We start from the raw sequence: 17,162 nt of genomic DNA on the forward strand, positions 1-17,162 counted from the left end.
TTAAACGCGTGTTTTATATGTTGAAAGTCAATTGAATAAAGCGGCCATTGCGCAGTTTTCTGTGCTCAGAAATAAAAGCTTGCTCAGTGACTTGGGATCTTAGTGTATAATGCATTTAAAGATGAATGAGCCAAATAGTTTTTGGTATCCTAGTCCAAACAAAATAATTTAAAACGGTGAAAATGGCTGTACTGTGAGAGCTGAAATACACTAGTAGCTGTTTACACTCTTTGAATATATTTACCATCTCTCCACATATTTTTGATATTAGTAACGTTTGCACCAATCCAAGTCTTCTCGCAGTTAGAAGTGAGACTGAGACGTTGAGATTGTGCATTAAGTTATCTTTCAAAAATAATAAAATCGGCATATATGGTGTCTTGTGGTGGATGAGATATTCAGGCGCTCATAGGAACCACGCCAATGTTTGCAGTTGTGTTTGCAACAGATTCTGCATTTCCATCCAATTACATTGTTCGCATTCAGACACTTGATATGTGCTGTCACAATCATGTAATTCAAGAATAAATTTAAGTCTCTGCAAAACGTGTTAGCAAATATAGTACGCAGGTTCATACTAAATCCGCTTTAATCAGCCACCAAATTAGGAGAGTAACAGCATAATGGGTGGGACCAGGATGGATGAGCTGGGCAGCTAATATTAACCAGTTCAGCAGCAAAAGTGATATTTATTATAAAGAAATGATCGAAATTTCACAAGACCTTTTATCTATCATAAAATAAGCACTGTACATAACCGAATATTTATATGAATTAGTTGGACAATAAATATCTGAAATGGACAAAAGTTCACGTGTAAAAAGCACAATTTATGAATCAATTTATATCTTACCTACATTTACATTGAAAACACTTACAATACCTAATAAAAAGGAAAATAGGTGGTAGAGACTGGAATCCAGATCAAGCCCCGTCATTTTTACACTAAGAAGAAATACAAAAGTATCCTGTACATAAAAAAAATCGATAAAATTTCAGAACTTTCAAGGAAAATAGACAAGTAAAGCGCCTAGCGTTTGTTTAGCTTCAGAAGTTGCAGGTTGGAGTATGTATATATTATATGATATATGTATACACACACTCTAAGTCAGGCATCGTTTGTGCATCAGTTGCTACAAGAATTTGTCTTCTTCTCATTTTAAAACTTATAAACATAACAGCTTATATCTGTGCCTCTAAAATGAAAAAACAAAAGGAAAATAGACGTGGTACAGTGCAAATTTTCGCCACTCTAACAGATTGGCTGCAAGCTATAAAAGCACATTCTCACCCTCATGTCTTATGATGGGAGTGGAGGGGTGGGGGCTGGGGTTTGGTGGGCAGAAGGGAGGGAATGGAATTCCTGAACTGACATTATTTGGTAAACTAATGGACCCTAATGGCAGACTCGAAGTCATGCAGTTTTGAACACACCCACTAAGTGCCATCGAGCCTCAGGATTTCCACTTTATTGAATATTGTTTCAGATTTAGCCGTGGAAGACAAATCTAAATTGTGCTAGAATGACTTTAAAATAGTCGTCCGTATCTGTGGACTCCAGTATGGTTATGTTTATGCATATATATTACTTTATTAACACCTGCAAACAAAAGAACCAACTTCTGAGCACCTGACCCTCAGTGGGGTCAATACAACCGGCCATCTTTGAAGCTATTGGGTTCATAAGGACAAATAGTTTGAGCGCCCGTGTGAAAGATGCAGCTAGAGTCACGAAGTTTCACAGTTCAGCTTATGTTTGAAGGCGCTCATTTCAAACAATGGTGGGTACCTATTCCAACAGAATTTAGCTCAATTTTAAACAACAGCAGAACCATGCCCACCCCTCCCCCACCGCTCGAGTTCAACAGCGACAAAGGGTTCACACACTTGCATACAGTATAGCAGATCATACTTGCTTTGAGTCTAGCACAAATAAAAACACAGATGTACCACTGATATAAGACACACATTGATTGTCTCTCAGAACTACATATGGAACCCTTATAAACATTTTCTTTTTAAATAAAGTAGTGCATCTGTGACACCAATCGCACAATTCACACAGCCCTGATGGTCCTTTTGTTTTGTTTTTAAAGGCCAACTTTAAAATGGCTACATTTGGAATGATTACAAATATCGTCCTGTCCATTCCAAAGGTTTAACCGGATGGTTGGCTACAAGAACTGGAATGACGGTAAGTCATGTGCTCTCCATTCCAAAGGTTTAACATTGGAATGATTTGTCCAATTTCAAAGAGAGTCCCAACACTTCACAAAACTTGGAACTTCCACGAAGATGTTTGATCTTTGTAATCCAAGCAGTCAGTATTAAAGTTGAGTTTCCATGAGGCTGTTTGGTCTTTATAATCCAAGCAATCGGTGGAATTAAAGCCTAATCCGCCGGCAGGGTAGCCCTGGGCAGAGAGGGAGGCCGGAGACTGATTGAGGTGGCCTGCAGTGACCGCATTAGTGCCCATGGGACTGAGCGCCGTCCCTGGGGCTGGGAGCTGGTGATGCATCGGGGATAGGTACGAACCGCAGTCCATTCCCCCGAAGTAGGACGTGGATCCGGCGTATCCCTGCGTGTAACCCGAGGCCTGGGTGTAGTTCATGGGGTAGGAGCGCTGCATGCAGGACGAAGACGTGGACAGACAATCGGGAGCAATCGGAGAAATGGACGCGGGGCTCCAAATCGATACCGGGGCGCTGCTGCTCGATATGACCGTCGCCGAGGTGCTGGAGGGCGGTGTGAATTGACCGCTCGCCCCGCTCTCCGAGCTCGGCTCCCGGGCTGGCGAGCTTTTCTTCTTGGTGGGTCGAACTTTATGCTGCCCTCCGTTCTGCTGCTGTTGCTGCTGCTGGCGGCACTTTGCTCGACGGTTTTTGAACCAAACCTTTAAAACAAAACCAGAGGAAAATCAGTTCAACTCTTACAAAAAAAAGCCAAACCTGAAACCAGTGCAGTGCAATGGCTGTACTCTGTTAGCAAGGTTGTAGCAAATCATTTTATTGTAATATTATGTTTTTTGTATTTCACGAAATTCGTATCTTAGCCAACAGGGAATTAACCGGCCCCTTCAATTCGGGAACTGTTTTTGTGGTCAACATTATCTCGAACGTTAGTCATAAGGAAATAATATAAGGAACTTTTTTTATCTGGCCTCTCTTCAGTTTTCCTTTAGCAACAAGAACGCAGGAAAGTGTGCTCTGTTCGTACAAAACTTTACACGGAAGTAACATGTTTGACTTGACAGGTCTTAAATCCACTGTTTTGTTTGGAAATAATCTCAAAGAGTTTACGGCTTTTCGCTCTCAATCCCATTCAGAGAAGCTCAGAGCCGGGCCCCTGGGCTCGCTGCGGGTCATGAACTCATTTCCCGGCGGAGTCTCCCACCCTCTTCCCTCAAACATCCTTCCATCCCATTTTTCAGTTCTCTCTCTCTCTCTCTCTCTCCCACTTCTCTGGGGCGAGCGGGATTCGCGCGGACAAAAGCTGGGAAGCTCCGGTGCAGTTGTGGGTGTGGTGCAGTGTACCGCTCACCTGCACCCTGGACTCGGGGAGGTTGATTTTGAGAGCCACCTCTTCCCTCATGAAGATGTCCGGGTAGCGGGTCTTGGCGAACAGCGCCTCCAGGACGTCCAGCTGCGCCCGGGTAAAAGTGGTTCGCTCTCGCCGCTGCTTCCGCGGTGTAGCTTCAAACAGAAAACAAGCCGATCGGTCAACGTCTCGGGAATTCGGTTGTGAACGCGAGAGAGAGAAAAAAGCTTTCAGTTCGAGGTGAAAACACCCCGCATTTGGAGTCGAAACCTAAACCCAGGAGTCACTTCAGGCAGGACCAGTCAACTGGGCGCGCTCTCAGGGCAGAAACGTTTCTCTCTCTCACACACACACACACACACACAATACACACAAGCAAAGCCTTTCCGTGGCTTTGAAACTGGAATGAGGTCATTCTGTTTCCCTGAATTCCACTGATAATTCCCGTTTAAAAGCAATAACCAGATGAAATAATCGGCACCTTTCGTTCCCCGTTAAAGTACAAGTTTCAGCAAGTACTTACAGGGGTAGCCGACCGAGGGATGAAGCAGATCCATGCCCGAACTAGTCAGACTCAGGCCGTTCACTGTGTATGGAGGTTGCTTGAGATAAGACATCATGCTAAAGTTGGTTTGAAGAGCAAGTCTGCGAGAAACGAGAGAAAAATCCGGAGTCCGTGTCCTTTGGGTTCTCGGCTGAGTTTGCAGAAAGGCCTCGGTTTAAACCTACTCAGAGGAAGAGAAAAGGTTGATGAGAGGAGGGATCTAGAGGAGATGTTGTATCTCCGATCACTGGAAAGTATCTGATTCCTCAATAGATCTCAGCCTGTCTCTTTAAAGCATCCGGAGACCCCCAGCTGTCTTTTGGACCCAGGGATGGAGACCAGATAAATATGTCCCAAAAAACGTGCTACACCCATTCATAAAGTACGCCTTCCACATAACAAAACCCCAATGCCTGAAATGCACACAGCGCATTGTTAGCAATGCAATTTGCATAGATCCCATTCGTTAGCACCAATCTGTTATCACGCTAATTGGCTCAAACAAAACTTGATTGTGGACCATTTGCAGAGACAATGAGTTGCTGGCCCGGGAAGGAGAAAATCGACAAACTACCGATAACAAAGAGTTTATGCACAGGGAAAAACAAAGACGCAATGTTAAAAAAAAAGAGGTTCCTGTGTAGGATTTGCAACCGGACGCTAGCGAAGTTCTCCGTTTTATTTGACGGAGCTGAGAATACACCTGTTTGAATTGGAAGGCCAACATTTAGTGAGACGCAGCACAACGCCTCAGCTCCCCGAGTCAATGAAGTGTCGAGGTTTCGCGGTACAGAATATCCACCTTAGTGGTGGGTTGCTCGGAGACAAAGCCAACAAGTCGCAATTCTCAATGGGGGAGGGGGGTAGAGAAACATCGCCGGGAAATCAAAACTATTTGTGCTCAATTGTATTGCACCTGAATGTTAAAAACAAACCAACATGATTGAAAGAAGAGTTTAGTGCCCAGTTTACACACACTGGGGTCAGATTCCTCAGTTGATTGGACAACTTTGGTCTAAAACGGTTTACCCGCGGAAGTCATATATTGTCACCTGATCAATTCTCCAAGAAATACTCCAAAAATCTCCTGCATCACAACAACAATGAAAATATTTTACTTGACTTTAGAATAAAAGTGGCGGCACCTGATTTGCGCCTGGCATCTTACTTTGAGGAGACGATGTTTAGGAAGAGCGAGCACACCTTCAAAATGGCGGAGGTGAGGGTTGCAATAACCAAACTTCTCATTACAAAACAAAAACTAGGCAGTCGACTCATTCAGACGCTGACCTATTAAATATAGCAGACAGCATTCTACATAGCGTCTACTGGGTCCAGCCCGTGTTAAAAGGGGCTACTTCCAGAATATTTTTAAAAAAAACCAAAGCTGCAGAATAAGCCACATGACCCTTGGTGCAGTCTCAGACTTCAGCCCGAGTAACCCAATGCTCATTCATTCTATTGCTACTATTCACCGATAGAGAAATAAAACACAATCTTTGCCAGTTTCAAGTACAGGCCCTTACCTAAAACAAAATGAATTGCAAGTTGCAGCCTTCCACTCCCGACCCGACTGGCCGTACCTGCAAGGCTGAAGCCACAGGGAAATTGCTTCCCTTGCTGACTGCGAGAGAAGTGGAACCAGTTATATAGAGAGCGGGTCGAGTCTGTCGGCTTCCCAGCACAATCTGTCACTTTTTGAAAGAATCCTATCTACCAGTTGCTCGGCATTCGGTCGATCGTAATTACCCCGCCGAGCATGCGGCCGAGAATTAATTATAATAAATGTTTTCTTGATAAATTAACGAGATAATCCGGGTGGCACACGTTCCTTAATTACAGGACGCTGCAAAAACTGGGATGGCGAAGAACGCTTTCTCCCTCATCCCTGCTGCATTTGTTCTGATTAATTTTCTGCTTGATGGAAATGAAACAAAGCTATAGAGTCGAACTGTGTTTATTAAAAAAAACATCATTAACCTCATATAGGGCCCGGCCCTGCAACCTTGAGACTCGTGGGATTTCGAACAACTAGCATTTACTTTCATATTTGATACAGTATTTGTAACGTGTTATGGCCGCTGCTCTACTGCCACAATTTGAAATGAAGCGTGTTTAAACGATGATGGTAAGTTATTTATTTCAAACTGCATTTAACCCTTCCTCTCGTCATCTCCTAACCTGTACGAAATGCAAAATGATGAACAGTTTTAAATTTAATGTTTACTGTAATTAGAGTTGTTCAAATTTTTTCGTTTAAATACGCGCTGTAGTTACGTGTCCGCAAGTTTCCAAACTTGTTCAGGGCTTACAGTTCCACGTTCAATGTACATGCAAGATAAGCTGGTGAGATGTGAGTGGCTTTGCTAAATGCGGCACCCGCTCAAATAGAATGAATGGTGGATCTTGCTGTTTACAGGTTTAGATACTCTTGATGACTTAGACTCTACATTTACAGCGACAAGCTCTCCCGCTGGATAAATCTTAACGGAAACGTTTTCAAGATTCTTGCAATAAGGTTATGCAATGAGACATTTAAAATCTTAATTTATATTTGCTTGAGGGATAAAAAGGGATCTGACTAATCCAACCGTTTGGGCATTAAATAATATTTCGAAATTAGTCAAAAGGTTAAAGCAATTATCTCACATGAGTCTAAGTATCAGGAGAAACTAAACGTCAATTAGAAAAATACTGACCTTAATTTCAAATATTTAAATGTGATATTCGTACGTACGTGAAGCTGCAGACTAATACTGACTGGTTGTTTAGTTAACATTTCAACTTTAGCAAATAAAGCTGGCTTTTAGGTTTCAAAGACTTCTTTATAAATCTAGAAAATATCATTATATTAATTTTAAAATACGTATTCATTTATGTATAAACTTCAACTTCTTTGATTGAAGTATGTTATAGTAGGTTCCAGTTTTTACTTAAAAAAAAGACAAGATCCCTTAAACTTTTACTGCACGGACCAAGTGCTTCCGGAGCTGAGTCGAACGTTGGAATTGTTAAAGCTATTTTGTAAAATTACTGAACGCAGTTTTTGTTTTGGTGGAAAGTTTGTTGGAAACTCAAACCTTAGGTTTCTTTTTTTTTAAGCTATCCGAAATTTAAATAGATTTTGAACAAACCGCTTTGCATTGAAAAGAAAACCAAGTAGTTTTATATTCACGTCTAGAATTCGAGCGGAAAGCAGCGGAGGTTTTGTTCAGCGAGGTTTCTTCTCGGTTAGGTTATTGATCCGACCCTCTGCCAGGAAAGCTGTTCGTCAATAATTGGGAAGCGATCGATCTCATTCCAGTTTATTTGAACTGATAAACGCCTGGCAATAAACATCTGCAGCCTCAAATGAGGATGTGATTGCAGGGGCAGATCAACGATATCAGGAAAAGAAATCGAGAGAAATCCACGCCTCCCCAATTATCCGTGTTTGAACATTCATGGGGATGAGGGGAATTTACTGGGATCCAGTAGCAAACCCAACACGCGCGAAAGAAAACTGTTTCCGCTCAATTCGCACACGACTGGGCAAGTTAACACATTTATTCTAGAAACTAGCAAACGAGCATATACTACGAAAACACAGGGCGAGACTTTTACTTATTTCTCTGCCATTTCATCCCCATCCAATCTCCCAGAACTCAGTGTATGTTCTTCAAAATACAAAACAAGCACCAAGATTTTCAGACTGGTCAGAACAGCCTTTGGACTAAAAAGCACAATCGTCAACAAGCCGAATATACGAAAAGTCTTCTACTGCACGAATGACCACATCAAGCGGGATTCACCCCAGGGTAGATGTTTTTACACATTTGATATTCTATAGGAGGTCTTGCGCAGAGTTTGAAATCAAACACCCCATTCGGTACGAACATATTAACTAAGATTTTCGACCACAGAGGAAGGTTAAGTTGTGTTTTGTTTTGCAAAGAAACTCACCTGTTTTACAGTGCTTAGGTCGAAGGAAAACCCCAAACAAGTCAGGCTTCCCCGATACTGGCGGCCTTTGTCCCTGAAAGCAAATACACAAGAAATAGGTTAGAAGTCTCCAGATTATCGATTGGCAAAATCTTTTCGTGTACAATTGTTCCAATATCAGCGAGCCAAGTCAGACTCTGTCTATTTTAAGAAGAAGATGGGTGAACCTATTTAAAGCTGGTCTCTGATGTATGGAAATGGAAAATGATCGAGATTGCTGAGTTGTGCTGGTCTCTCTCTCTCCCCTTTCTCTGAGACTTGCTGAGAAAGCGCCTCTCTGGTAACTTTTTGACGCAAACTCCGCAGCCAATAGCAAAGGGAGAATGATTGACACATCTCAGCAGAACCAGAATGAGAGAAACGCTGCTCCGAAGGAGAGAGAGAGGAAGAGAGAGAGAGAATCAAAAACAGGGAGAAGTAACCCCAAAGCAGAAAATGAAGGAAAAGAAAAACAAGTAATGGCAGTTAAAATTTAGTAGCACTGAACAGGAGAGAGCGAGAGAAAAAGTGAGAGAGAATGAAACACTTTGAAAGCATTCACATTCACCAGCCAGAATAACATGGAGACAGGCAGAGATAAACTAGGATTAAAACAAACATAATTAAAACAAGACGTATTAAATGACAATTCGGGACTGAGTTAAGAAGACAGATGGACAAGCAAGAATCATTTCGAAGGATATAGAAAAGGCATAAAATCACACCTATCGAGGGGTGGGAAGCAGAGAGACAGGGAGAATAATTATGAAGGTATTAAACAGAGGGAGCAATCAGGTTAGTGATTTTGGGTTGAACCAACAAGAGAACCGAGTATGGATAAGAGTAACCCGGAGTTACACTAGCAAGAATGCCACAGCGAGAAGGCATTAAGTAGAATAATTTAGGATAACTGACGCAGGGAATAATAACAAACCCGGCTACAACTGTCATAGGGCCAGAGAACAACCAGTGATGAACCAGAGTGTGAAGAATTCATAATTATACAGGGAACTATGCAACTGAAGGTAAGAACACATCATTTAATATCAATAGAAAAGGCAGACTAGCTTCAAGGACAAGTATTAAAACAAACGAAAATATAATCATAATTTAAACAACAGTGCAGTAAATTATGGGTTGGTAGTTGGTGATAGATAAATAGATAGATAGTTAGACAGACAGACAGAAAGCTCGAATAACACCACTCCAATTAAATGAGTTTTATCAGTGCGATTAACCTGTGGCCTAGGATCCAATTTCCGTGCTTTGAAGTAGAAACAATCTTTCTAGAAATACGAATAGCAGGCCTAGCACACGTGGAGAATAAAGACTTCAAAATCAGACCAAGAATGAATTAGCGATACTAAAAAGGGAAATAACAACACTCTAGGTCGATTCACTTGGCCAGGATAACCCGTTGTTTCCGTACATCGAGATGTGCGTGCGGCATTTCATTGCACCTCACTTGCAGCGTCCATAATGGAAAAATAACTACACCAAAGTCGCCCAAATATTGCCTGAGAGAAAACAAAATTTTCTTAAACGCGCGCTTAAAGCTCGCAGATAGACTGAAGGGAGAATAATCAGATTTTTTTTGAAGACTGGAGACAATTAGTAATTTCAAATAAAACAGAAACTCTTTGGTTGCGGAAAGAGTGCAACTGGAGCAAGAACCGAGATCAGTCAGAAGGGGGAATGTGAATTCTAAGAGGAAAATGATAGAAAACTGGTGAAAATGTTGATCAACATTAAGGTGTGCCCAATCCAAATATTTTCATGTACAACTGTGCAAATGGTGTTACCACTTTGTGGTCAGTACCGTTTCTAAATGTTCCGGTTAAGAGCACGGCCCACCATGTATAGCAATAATCCGGCTTCAAGTAGTCTACAACACGACTCAAAAGGAATCATATTAACAGATATCATCAGTTTTCTTAACCCAATATACGTAATTGTTTGAGATGCCGCTGGCTATCAACAACAACACCCACAGTTACACGACTCCTAGTGTCAACAGATGTCTTAAAATGGGCTCTTCTCTGGCAAACAATTAAGGAGAGAATGGCAAGAACAATTCAAAGAAATAGCGAATGGATTGAAATGGACTAATTGCAAAGTTAAGAGTAATGGATTTCTAGGAAATAGAGAATGGCAAAGGCCATTCATTCAAGCAACCACCAATTGATCTCAGTGAAACTCCCCACCTCTCCCACCCCCCCCCCCCCCCCCCCCACCCCCCCGCGTTTGGCTTTGCAGACTTTCTGCTGTAATGTTTCAATGCGAATGAAATTGTTGTGAAATTCAGAGGAAACTGGAGGAGCAGCATCGACTATTTTTATTCAATAACTATAAAAGCACAACAGCGCCACACTGGTCACAACACTTAGGTGGCCGAATCAAGCGCAAAAAAAACCACAAAACTTCACAGATTCAAAATTGGAAACTTTGCAGAAGCCATGCTTCAAGGCTTCAACCATGCTGTTGAACTGCAGGCAAAGTAAATGTTTAGTTTTAATGTCCGTGCCTCATTCCTTAACGAAGACACAGCCAGACCCGAACACAAACCACATACAGCAAGATCCTCAGTAAGAATACACTAATGGCAGAGATAGAATTTTGGGAAAACTGATTTTCTTAAGCTGATGACAAAAGTCAACATACTTCTGCCAGATTGGTGGCGTATATTAGAAATGATTTGCTGTACGATTGTTTTATTGTTACATTTTAATAATTTCGACAATCACTTTCCGTGATCTTATTTTAGAAAACCCGTTTGAAGTGTTAATGGGAACGACATGTCAGTCAGCACTGTCTAGATCGAACTACTGCTGCAGTTAATATGGATTGATATGGTCTTTTATCGAAATTTAACATGTTTATCGCATTTTCTTTGCCCCGGTCAAATTATTATGCACAAGATCCCCTTAGCAATCAGTTGCGAAATTATTCGAGGGAAGGTGGTTATTTGTTTCTGTTGCGTATTGTATGTATCAAAGAGTATCAAAGAGTGGAAAATGACCTCGCTGAGGTGTATCACTGGTTCAATTTGAATTCGTTGTCGTTCTGCACCTTGAATGATGCCCGCACGATAAATCGCCTTCGTTTTTGGATGTGACGGACCACAGTAGATTCCTTGAAATTCATTTATTTATTTTAAACAAGACATAATCGTTTTGTCGCCCCATGAAAGGCACTACAAGAATAAATTTTCTTTGAAGTGCTTTATCTCTTGCATTTCGAATGAAATTATTTACATCAAGAAAATAACTCAAATCTCGATAAAAGTTCCACGTTGTTCCAATGCTTCCTCAAACCTCTATACAATTGATGTTCGGAGTGCAATATTTCTACGAGAAAGGATAAACCCAATCATCTGAAATCTATTGGATTTTAATTGCCTTCTCTTTAGTTTTAAGATATTCGTTTTACTTAAGTTAAAACTTTAAGAGTTGAGCTATAAACATAACAGCCTGAGTGATATTGGATCACTTTTTTCCATGTCGATAAAAGTATTGTGAATTGAAATGTTGAATTGTCAATTCAACTTACAGCAAAATATGAGACAAGTATTTTCTTAAAGACCAATGGCTAGGCTAAACGAAAACAATCCTGTGGAAGCGTTGAAGAATTGACCAGCTTTAGCTAAGTCTTTCTGTGATATAATGGGTCACAAGGTTGGATCTTATAAAAACAAATTGGATGCTAGTTTTTGAAACTTAAAAAAGAAACATTGCATTAATGGGTGATTGAACAGTTTACACGACCGTCAGTGCTTTACTTTCTGAGTAAAAGATCTGATTAACTGCTCATGTTAATGTTCTAGGTGTCAGCAAATTATTAGTGAGTTGGTAAAGTGACATTAAAACAAAACTGGGGAAGAAGATCTCAGCATTGTACTCTGGAGCGAAACAAAAAGCTAATCTAAAAATGATCATTATTTGAAATGTTACACGTTGAAAACTCGCAAGGTACTGATCACCTACACATATGTAGTGAAATATGTATGACCCGTTGATATTAAACTTATAAATCAATATTGCAGCACACCGCACTGGGCGGCTGATTTGACACCTACATACGCAGCCTGATCCGCTTGCTTTTTTTTTAATACAAATCAATGTTACAACAAAGCAAAGAAGTGGCAACATAGAATGAAAAAGGTGTTTTACCCGGTGTCTTACACCCTGTCAATTGTAGTTCATCGGACGATTTACTATTACAGTTGCTAACCTTCTGTCCCACATTACGTCAAATTGATAGTTCAGTTTCTGAATAGATACGACCGCATTTGCCCAGTACCTTTTATATCGTGAAGCCAAGATGTACTCTTTAGAAAACAGACTGCACTTCCTGAACAGAAGAAATGTGGGAGGAGTCGTATAAATCAAAGAAAATCTGGATAGATTTGTGTCTAAATATGTTATCACCACAGAGACAGTCACGCAAAAACTCAAAGAAGGCAAAGTCATCGAACATCATTCGATCACAAACAGCAAAATCAATTAAACCGGCCTCTTATTTCTCCCCCTATAGTCACACGTCAATATATTGTTATAAGTTGGTTAGTACAAGTATATCACGAGTTTTAATTAGCAAGGAAATCTTAAAGACCTCCCACCTCACCTGGAGTGGAAAGGAGAGTCGTGAACTGAGAGATTCATTTCCCAAATTTCGCAGGAATATCTCGAAAACCAGTCGTCAATGCAAATCAAAACAGAATAAGCGAGGGTTGGGGGATGGGGTGGGGGTGGGGGTGTTCGTGGTGCTGTACTGTATGACTACTTTCAAAGGGCAGTGGCGAGTGGGGGCTCGGGAGCATCAGCCAGGAATCATTTTTTCATTGCTTTTCATCGGGTTAAAGTTGTGTTGTGAACAGCGCGGCGCTGCAATCAGCCTCTGACTCAGTTCTGGAGCAGATGACTGTTTTCCAAATTATACAATTTAATCCCTTCACAGCAGCGAGCTGCCAACAGAAAAAAGAACGAAACACGAGCTGAGTGGAAAAAATAGCAATCTAAACCAGATCCAAGTGTGTATGTGTGCGTATGAGAGAGAGAGAGAGACTTCATTCGCTCTGTCACTTTATCCCAGTACTTTCTGCAGTCTTATCACCTTTTGCCAATTTCATTCTTGTCCTTTGCCAGTTTCCCATTTCCATGACTCTCTTGGACAGTTATTATCTTTGAACTGCTTTTGAATATTTTAACCCTTTCAACGCGAGATGCCGCTTTTACACAAATTCATGTCAATTTTTGGAGATCTCTGAAGTTGGGAATTTGTAAATTGGACTATCAATAAATCTGTGTTATATTTACCTGCTGTTAATAAGACACCATGGAATCGATGCTTATAGCGGTGCTCGCACGCACCATACTTCGCAAATAAAAACAAACCACCGCCAATATTAGTAATCTGAAACAAAACAGGAAAAGGCTGAAAATGTATCTTAGGCCGATGACCTGTCAAAAGGTTGTCTGTTTCTTCGCCACAGCCGCTGCCCGAACTGCTAAATACTTCCAGCCTTTTATTGCATCTTATCTCAACTTTTTAATGTTCCAATATGTAGGAGACGGCTACTACTTTTGTGAGTCAAACTTTTTTTATTTTACCCATCTACACCAGAAACCGACCAATCGCTTAAAAAGAACAGACGTTATGGTGTTACTTTAAAACAAAGCAATGCGGCATTTGAACGGAATCCACTCAGTGTGGTGGTGGTCTGTGGATGACTGGTCCAGAAAGGCTGCAACACCTGGAAGCGCCCTGCAGTTGGCTGCCATCTGTACTGTCCCTCTCCCTCCCCAGTGCATTTAATCGGAGCGATTGCAAATATTTAGCCACAGACATCACAAGCGGAATTGGGCTGGAATCTATGAAAGATGGGCAGTGATTGAAATTCACTTTTGACATGCCTTCGGTCGGAACATTTACAGTTGAGCTCCAGAAAGCCTTTAATTGAAAATCTGCTGTATTTCAATAGCATTGCAACAGAAGATGATTAAATACTTCATCCAAACGCACACACAATTGCTGCTAAGATCGAAGATGCCCACCGAATACGCGAAGGCATTTGTTTCAATATACTGGGTTAACATGCTAAGTGTTTGCTGAATTTGATTTTACAAAATAGATCCACTGGCAGTCAATAAATAACCAGGGAAGTGGCAGATAAAGCGGTGAGCACATCTGATACACAAACATAGAGTCTGTGAGAGATTCCTTTTACAAAGATAGACGAGTTAGAATATCTGTAATGGCTGTAGTCCCGATGAAGAAACTTGGACAATATAATAACTGCTTTAAAAATATCTCTGCGTTACTATTGTTCTTGAAAAGAAGATAATTTAAAACAGCTATCCAGAGTATGTTAGACTGAAGCTTTTTTTATTGCGTTGAGTTACCGTCTGCATGATAGAATGTAAATCATTCTGGTCTTTTTAAGTGTTGGGAATGAAAGTGACTTATCCGACAAGACTCATGGCCGGCAATGGGAAATCCGATACATTAAAATGTATTCAATTTAAACCTTACAATAGATTTGTGGCTGTCTGTGCAAGTTGTTACAATTTGAAATCTAGACAGAAGAGAGCGCAACAACAGCAGCAGTCGAGGCTGGGGTCTCGGCAGAGACAATTCTTCATGAAATTCGGATTGTTTATACTCAGTTTTACCAGGTTCTCTAACACAGAACACATTCGTTATCCGTACGTTCGCTTTTTCCCACCCCTACCTCCTCCCTTCTCTCCCAAGTTCGTCTTTACTGTAATAGCGAGAGATCACAGCTCTGGGAAAGTTATCTTCCTGAGTATTATGTTCGATCAACATTAACATTGTAAACAACTTATGAATGATGCAAAGGGAGCCTAACCTCACATAATACCGGCAGCAAGCATGTTAGTTAATACATAACAAAACATTCGAGGCGTCGTTTGCATGATCTCTGACTGGGAATTTGTTGTCCTATCTACTAAGAGCAATAGCTGGGAGTACCAGTAATCCTTACAGTTAAAAAGGCGAGGAACACAATCGATTCGAACGTTGCTTCCATTGGTTACGATGGAACTATTACATAGAGAGACTCAGTAAAATCACCATACAACTAAAGCAAAGTTTCTTAACAAGTCACAGTTTATGAATTACGTTTAAATCTGCATTCATAATACATCTTTAGAGTCAGATCAGCAATGTGGGACTTTATTTGGGTTTGGCGAGTAACTCCTCCTCATCGCGGGATCAAGTTACCTTTATTATTAAAACACTGTAAACTTAATCCGACCTTCGGCTATTAAAAATATTTGACGGGGAACAAAGTATGACTTCGATGCATAATTCACGTTTGCAGACTTGGAGTTACACGCACCCTGTAGATATGAGCAAAATATAGCAACGGAGTTCACAATGAGGACAATTCTCAATCAAGTTTGATTCAGCTTCATTTCAGATAAGTTTAAAAATAATCACAGAAACTGAAAATAAATATGGATTGTGTACAATAAGACAAAATAGATGCTTGGTTTAGTATTTATTTCTGTTAAATTAAAATGAGATTCAAACTAAGTCACGAAGGCTAAGATTCCATTGCATTACAGTGGCGGGTGTGGGTTTACACTGAACAATTTTTAGAATTCAAATATCATATTGACATGATTCGTAAATCACCTGGAATGATTGTAAATTTTCAGGACATTATCCAGATACAAGAAATTGAACAAAAATGTTTAATTGAAAGAACACTTATCAGAGACAGATCCTCTAACTTCGGACTAGTCTAGATGGTGTACAGTGTAGAGATTAAACTTGCCCCTCAGGTGACTTACCACAAAAATACACTGCCAATCTAACATTTCCTGTGCATTATTTGTGGTGTAACCTTTTATATTACTCTAACAGAAACTTGTACAAAGCGATCTATTAAAGCTTGTGCAATCTTTAATTTAAATCTTTCTTGGCGTCATAACAGTTTACAAAGTGTGAGACTATATTCCTCCGGCACTTCCACATTAATAAACAAAAGTGCAATTCCTGTGAAGCATATCATGAACGAAATTGTATAGTCCTTGAAATCAAATTTTCCAGTTTCTTAGTAATTGCTTTAGATGGACGTTTGTTAATTGTCATTAAAATATTAAGTAGGTGGAACAGACGAGGATAAATGGAAAATATCCTTACCCACCATCCCAATAATTGCAGGCTTTTAAACAAACGCTTGCAAAACATTCATTCAGGACATTTGCTTGTATTCATGTCTAGAAACTAGGAGGACTTGTCGCATTATCAGATTAAAGTTTAGGCGTGGCATTTAAAAATTGCCAAACCTCTGAGTGTTTCAGTGCATTTTAAAAAAATATTAAGTTCGAGGCAGAGTCACCGGTGAAACAAATATTATTACAAAGAATTTTGATGTGCACTACTCTGTCAATTCAAACTTCCCGAAAGTTTAAAATCATCTGAAAGCCACTTTACTGTACATTTTTACTCGGATTACTTGGACTTAAATATTAAAGGAAAATATGAAATATCGTGCACACATTCATTATACTTAAATGAAACTCTTCAACAACAGGAAAGTTGAATACAGTGCTTGTGCACATTTTAATAAGCATTTTCATTATCTGCTTTGTACATCGATATTATTATAGATTGGGCTAGCAACTGAACGGAGACAAAACAAACTTTAAATGAAATGTAAAAAAGAGTCAATTTTAACAACTCAACAAACAATTGTTTCATATTAATTGTCACCAAAGTTGAAATGTGCAGACACTTGTATAGGTATCTAACTGTAATAAAATCTATCATATGCAAGGCAATACACAGTAGTCTCATGTTTAATTCATGACATCAAACTAGCTTTGACTTCCTATTGCCCATATAACAATTTAAAATTCATTGGTTTTTAGAAAATACAAATGCATTTATTTTGCACACTTTAACTATATTATTCGCATCACAACGAAAGTTAACTTCAAAACATCACTGTAAATGCAAAGTCTTTGTTGAACAAAGCACAGGGATAAGGAATATGAGTCTCACTTTAATCCTTGAAGCCTTCCATTTTCATTTGGAACTAGCCAGATAGTAATGTTTATTAATATGTAACACTTGCCCATGCAATGATATT

At 40.0% G+C, this 17,162-nt stretch overlaps 1 protein-coding gene across 4 annotated transcripts; it reads right to left on the bottom strand.

The window, feature by feature from the left end:
* Positions 1-669: 669 nt before the first annotated feature.
* otx2b (orthodenticle homeobox 2b) lies at positions 670-13,734 on the bottom strand. 4 transcript variants are annotated; one of them, XM_043697735.2, is made up of 6 exons: positions 13,707-13,734; positions 13,357-13,453; positions 8,024-8,096; positions 4,061-4,262; positions 3,541-3,692; positions 670-2,893 (listed from the first exon to the last, which is right to left on the bottom strand). In XM_043697735.2, exons 4-6 carry the CDS (start codon positions 4,155-4,157, stop codon positions 2,270-2,272), a joined length of 873 nt encoding a protein of 290 aa, XP_043553670.1. In that variant the 5' UTR covers positions 4,158-4,262; positions 8,024-8,096; positions 13,357-13,453; positions 13,707-13,734; the 3' UTR covers positions 670-2,269. The 4 variants fall into 4 exon arrangements, with proteins under 4 accessions (XP_043553670.1, XP_043553668.1, XP_043553669.1 ...); XM_043697733.2 differs by lacking the exons at positions 13,357-13,453; positions 13,707-13,734 and adding an exon at positions 12,665-12,729; XM_043697734.2 differs by lacking the exons at positions 13,357-13,453; positions 13,707-13,734 and adding an exon at positions 12,211-12,270.
* Positions 13,735-17,162: the final 3,428 nt, after the last annotated feature.

The sequence above is a fragment of the Chiloscyllium plagiosum genome, unplaced genomic scaffold, assembly GCF_037043375.1.
Source record: "Chiloscyllium plagiosum isolate Xiang-an unplaced genomic scaffold, Cpla_swu_hap1 HiC_scaffold_8, whole genome shotgun sequence".
Lineage (NCBI taxonomy): Eukaryota > Metazoa > Chordata > Chondrichthyes > Orectolobiformes > Hemiscylliidae > Chiloscyllium > Chiloscyllium plagiosum.

Excerpts from the sequence above, each read along its gene's own strand:
- otx2b (XM_043697735.2), bottom strand. The coding sequence starts at position 4,157 with ATGATGTCTTATCTCAAGCAACCTCCATACACAGTGAACGGCCTGAGT. Across the intron at positions 3,693-4,060 it reads TCCCTCGGTCGGCTACCCCT|CTACACCGCGGAAGCAGCGG; the intron begins GTAAGTACTTGC and ends TTCTGTTTGAAG. Across the intron at positions 2,894-3,540 it reads TCCCCGAGTCCAGGGTGCAG|GTTTGGTTCAAAAACCGTCG; the intron begins GTGAGCGGTACA and ends TTTGTTTTAAAG.